Raw genomic sequence first — 6000 nt, forward strand, 5'->3', positions numbered from 1 at the left:
CCAGACTGGAGCAGTGCTGTATGGACTATAGGATAGGGCCCAGACTGGAGCAGCGCTGTGTGGACTATAGGATAGGGCCCAGACTGGAGCAGTGCTGTATGGACTATAGGATAGGGCCCAGACTGCAGCAGTGCTGTGTGGACTATAGGGCCCAGACTGGAGCAGCGCTGTGTGGACTATAGGGCCCAGACTGGAGCAGCGCTGTGGGGACTATAGGGCCCAGACTGGAGCAGTGCTGTGTGGACTATAGGGCCCAGACTGGAGCAGTGCTGTGTGGACTATAGGGTCTAGAAGTTGTGACCTCAGTCTGGTCTCTCACCTCTTGGTCTCCTGGATCTTCGGATCCCCACATAGACTGCCACTGCAGCTATCAGCAGGGCCACAGGGAGGACGATGGAGAGGGACACAATGGTTTCTATATGTGAGCCTGAGGACAGATCGGGGGGGTTAGAGGAATAGATACAGTGAGAGAGAGAGACTGGGGGACTCATTAACTCTTCTCAGCTAATGAGCTGTACAGGAGTCTAGGAATGTTACTAGCCTGTTATAGGTCTATTAGATTTAAACCCAGAAAACTAACCTGAAAAATTACACGCTGGATAAGATGGGAACTGTAACTGTGATTGCCTCTCAGCCACTTTAGGTTTGCTGTTGGCAGTGTTTGTGTGAGGGTTTTTTATGTTTCATATTTTAATGTAAACTGTGTTGACTTGCAGCTTCTGATTACCTGTGAATCTGTAAGTATATATAATTATAGTTTAAGGTTTGTTTTTGTTTGCTGCCCGTTCTTAGCTTTCATATTTTTACTTATTATTATCTATGTCTTATTGCATACTTCTGAAATAACCCGCAGAATTGCTTGTAATCCCTGCAGTTGTGGCAGATACAAAACATGTTATTTGTACATTATGTGCTAAATTATCTTTCCCTTCCCTGCCACCCCAATCACAAATATATTACGTGTTGCACATCCTCGGATAATAACATTCCCACGAGGCATGACATGTGCACCTGCTTGTGGGAACACTGCAAAACTTTTTCTTTCCCAAACACATTAGCCAATGAATCAGTACTATTATGTTGTGTAAACACGTATCGGGACTGCCCCGTAACTTCTTTCAGAAGTTGTTTATTAGACTGTATAAGGCTGTGTGAAACTTTCAATAAACTGAAGATAAACGAACAGACTTCGGTGTCTATGAATTTTCGTCCCGAGAGCACGTCTCCTGCTGAAAAGTCTCCACTGTTGCTAAAAACGCTGACTGGACAGACTTTGTTCCCAAAATCTCTAGATGTCCCCCGTCTGCCTCCGACACCCCTGAAACTGTAACTTTTTCACTTCACTTCACTTTTCACTTGTGGAGGGAGGACGGGGAAGGGAGGCTGAATTTGTGGTTGGTTTAGGGGTTTCAATTTTGGCGGTTGTGGCAGGAGTGGTGTTGTGCTCAGGGATGCCTGTGAAGGAAACACAATCAGAGCTCAGTCCTCAGCCAGGCGGCCACATTGCCATTGCTGTGCTTTGTTCTGCCAGGTTCTCTGTCAAACACCAGGAGGTCCTGCACTGACGCCCCTGCCAGCAGCACAGCGGACACAGGCCAGCTGAGGAACAGCCTCTGTCTGTCCAGCTCAGAGGGAGGGCCGAGTGGAAGAGAGGAGATTAGTACCTGTGAGTTTAATGGTGTGTCTCTGAGAGACCCTCACTGCTCCCCCCTCTGTCAGATCACATCTCCACTGTGTGTTGTGGTCTGAGGTCTGGAGCCTCACAGTCAGTGTGGAGAGACAGGGGCGCTCAGTGGAGATCTGGTATGTGTCTCCCTGCAGCTCAGCGCCTGTCTCAGAGACCCAGCTCACTCTCACATCAGCACTGGTGTACGGGGGGTGACTGCAGACTCCAGGGCCGTGTCCAGTGTGCAGGAGGCAGCGCAGAGTCACAGTGCTGCCAGCCTTCAGCTCTGTCTCTGGAGGGACGTCAACTGGAACAACAGAGAAGACACCCACAGCACAGTCAACACTGGAAATCATCACATTTTCATCATAGACCCATATTTATGTAATTTATATGTAGCCAGTTTGTGAATTTGGCTATTGTATTATTTCTCTTTGGATAAATTGTGTTATAGTTATAAAGTTATCTACAGAATCTTGCATACACACTGGTTTGTTATTGAGAGAGGTATAAAAGGAAGTAAGAGTTAAAACTAATTTGTGAACTGAAGCGAAGGAAATGTACAAATGAATCTGAATGGTAACGTCTCTGAGGTTGGTCTACTGCCAGCCGCTAGGGGCTCCACAGAAATGTAGTTACGCACTTCCTTTTTCAATTTTCTTCCGGATTGAGCTGAATCGGGAGACAAACGCATCGTGGATGCTGCAGTGCATCTGTGCTAATCTTTGGTAAATCTCTCATTTAGTTCTTACATCTTGTTGAAATATTAATGAATTAATTAATACAGGTTAATATGTAGTTAAATTACTAGGTTTGTGAACACATCACATGTTATCGTGACAGATGCTTTGGGATTGAGGAATCAACGTGTTGATGTCTCCTCATGGTTAGAAAGGTAGCTAGTCCAAACAAAATTATTTCGAATTTATTCTGATGTTTTGAAAAACTGATGTTATTTTTTTTAAAGAGACAGTAGTTTGTGTTATTGCCTTTTCCTATTTAAGCTCATACAGGAGCAGTTGTAACAGTCAACCGTAAAGCATTGATCCATGTAAGAAAGATCTGGAACATCCGGAATAAAGATTTTGTCTTTGTCCAGCTGTATGTAAGCCCACTGCTGTATTATCTTGTATTATTTGTTATTGTGTATTATCTTGCATTATCATATTTCATATTTCTCATTATTTTGTATGCTGTATGGTTCAGCCATGTTATACTAATTGAGAGGCCAGTTGCACATCCTTTCATTGCAACATCTAAAAAAATAAAAACCCCAAAGAAGTGAGTGTGTCCTGTGTGCTGCATCATTCCACAGGCTACATATGTAACAGATTATATTTATTTATAGACCATATACACTCACCTAAAGGATTATTAGGAACACCATACTAATACTGTGTTTGACCCACTTTCGCCTTCAGAACTGCCTTAATTCTACGTGGCATTGATTCAACAAGGTGCTGAAAGCATTCTTTAGAAATGTTGGCCCATATTGATAGGATAGCATCTTGCAGTTGATGGAGATTTGTGGGCTGCACATCCAGGGCACGAAGCTCCCGTTCCACCACATCCCAAAGATGCTCTATTGGGTTGAGATCTGGTGACTGTGGGGGCCAGTTTAGTACAGTGAACTCATTGTCATGTTCAAGAAACCAATTTGAAATGATTCGACCTTTGTGACATGGTGCATTATCCTGCTGGAAGTAGCCATCAGAGGATGGGTACATGGTGGTCATAAAGGGATGGACGTGGTCAGAAACAATGCTCAGGTAGGCCGTGGCATTTAAACGATGCCCAATTGGCACTAAGGGGCCTAAAGTGTGCCAAGAAAACATCCCCCACACCATTACACCACCACCACCAGCCTGCACAGTGGTAACAAGGCATGATGGATCCATGTTCTCATTCTGTTTACGCCAAATTCGGACTCTACCATCTGAATGTCTCAACAGAAATCGAGACTCATCAGACCAGGCAACATTTTTCCAGTCTTCAACTGTCCAATTTTGGTGAGCTTGTGCAAATTGTAGCCTCTTTTTCCTATTTGTAGTGGAGATGAGTGGTACCCGGTGGGGTCTTCTGCTGTTGTAGCCCATCCGCCTCAAGGTTGTACGTGTTGTGGCTTCACAAATGCTTTGCTGCATACCTCGGTTGTAACGAGTGGTTATTTCAGTCAAAGTTGCTCTTCTATCAGCTTGAATCAGTCGGCCCATTCTCCTCTGACCTCTAGCATCAACAAGGCATTTTTGCCCACAGGACTGCCGCATGCTGGATGTTTTTCCCTTTTCACACCATTCTTTGTAAACCCTAGAAATGGTTGTGCGTGAAAATCCCAGTAACTGAGCAGATTGTGAAATACTCAGACCGGCCCGTCTGGCACCAACAACCATGCCACGCTCAAAATTGCTTAAATCACCTTTCTTTCCCATTCAGACATTCAGTTTGGAGTTCAGGAGATTGTCTTGACCAGGACCACACCCCTAAATGCATTGAAGCAACTGCCATGTGATTGGTTGATTAGCTAATTGCATTAATGAGAAATTGAACAGGTGTTCCTAATAATCTTTTAGGTGAGTGTATATATATCCAACTGTGATCTCTTCTCATTCCTGGTCTGTCTCACAGATCTCTAGACTAAGAGTAAGTTGTTCCCTATAGATGTCTGTAGCTGCTGACACAGTTCAGTGCTGCTCTCATCAACACACTCAGCTCCCAGTGGCTCCTGTCATAATCACTGACTTCAGTCCTGTCTCAGAATCCACCCAACACTGATGAGCGCCGGCACACTTACTGATGAGAAGGGCCAGATACACACGGTAATCCCCTCCTTGTTTTTGATCCCCTCCTGGTCCCTTGATGAACTGTTGACAGTAATAATGTCCAGTGTCCTGTGTGTGGAGTCTGTCTATGTGTAGAGAGCAGTCAGACCCCAGACTCAGTCTCCCAGCTCTCTCTGCACTGTCATTCTTCACCTTCCCAAGACCCACCAGCTCAACAGTTGTTTGAGATCCACTGTTAAAGTTCCACACAGTTGAAGAGCAGTCTGTATAGATCACTGTCTCACAGCGCAGAGAAGCACTGCCCCCCACAGTGGAGAACACAGCGACACCTGCAGGAGAGACACAGTAATCAGTCATGAGTGTCCAGTGAGGGCAGCCCTGGTCCTGCAGGGGCCGCAGTGTTTGCTGGGTCTTGTTCCCCTGAGCTCTTCAGTACTGAACTGAGCCACCGATCTGCTGAACTGAAGTTCTCAAAGAGTTACACACAGTAAATGTAAAATGCAATTTTCGGCATCAGCAGCCCTGGAGAACAGCCCCCTCTCTGTCTCTCTCTCTCCTGCAGCCCTAGAGCCCACACTGTGGGCACGGCTGACAATTTACCACAGAGTGAGAGCAGAGACTCAATCTGAGCTCCTGTTTTAGAGATGAGCTGTGTCTGAGCGTCACTGACCCCCCCCCGCCCCCCAGCTCTCTCTGAAGCACAGGGACGGACAGGAAGAGGGAAACTAAACTGAAACTTTTGTGATATTCCTGTCCCTGGACTCACATGGTTGCCCTGCTTCCTTAACACCCCTCAGCGGCCTCTCTGACCAAACGCTCTAAACCACATCCAGCCCATTGTGGTGCCGGACACAGTACCATAATCACTTCACTAAACTATATTAATAGCTTAAACTTAACTGTTTCAACCACATTGATCCCAGTAAACCCCAATGAGAGACAGTGAGAGCAGCCCTTACCTGTGAGGGAGGTGGCAGTGCTGAGCAGCAGCAGCAGCAGTAGAAGTCCTCTCTCACTGTCCACAGCCATCCTTTCACTGCAGGACGCTCCAACACAGACACTCAGTGGCAGTATGCGTGTGTGTGTGCGTGTGTGTGTGTGTGTGTGCGTGTGCGTGTGTTTGTGGTTTAAAGTTTTACACTGAGAGAGCTGTGACAACTTCCTTTACAATATAAGAGCTGCAGGATGAATACAGATAAATGTCTCTAATGGTTGAACACTCTGCAGACACTCCCCCTTTGATCCTGCTCTTCTGCCACAGTGTTTCACTCTGAACCAAGTTCCTGTTTCCAAGAAATGTAGTAAACGTCGCGGTCTTGCCCTCAGGTCATGTGTTCACTGCAGTCCAGAGCCTGTCACACCTCTCAGAGGCCAGACGTTTCTCAATAGACAGCTCTCTGATAAGGATGTGTGTGTGGTGGGGGGCTCTGGATTATATACTGAGCACTGAGAGCTGTGACACAACTTTCCTTACACTGCAGGTCCTCCTAGTTTGTATATATATATTTTTGTTTGTGAAGGTTTCTGATCATATATGGTGAGGTGGACAGACAT

The 6000-nt window shown here is 46.0% G+C and overlaps 1 protein-coding gene across 1 annotated transcript; it reads right to left on the reverse strand.

Moving 5' to 3' along the window:
* Positions 1-1111: 1111 nt before the first annotated feature.
* LOC136772070 (uncharacterized) lies at positions 1112-5475 on the reverse strand. Its single transcript, XM_066724762.1, has 3 exons — positions 5406-5475; positions 4452-4775; positions 1112-1973 (listed from the first exon to the last, which is right to left on the reverse strand). Exons 1-3 carry the CDS (start codon positions 5473-5475, stop codon positions 1627-1629), a joined length of 741 nt encoding a protein of 246 aa, XP_066580859.1. The 3' UTR covers positions 1112-1626.
* Positions 5476-6000: the final 525 nt, after the last annotated feature.

The sequence above is a fragment of the Amia ocellicauda genome, chromosome 15 (assembly GCF_036373705.1).
Source record: "Amia ocellicauda isolate fAmiCal2 chromosome 15, fAmiCal2.hap1, whole genome shotgun sequence".
NCBI lineage: Eukaryota > Metazoa > Chordata > Actinopteri > Amiiformes > Amiidae > Amia > Amia ocellicauda.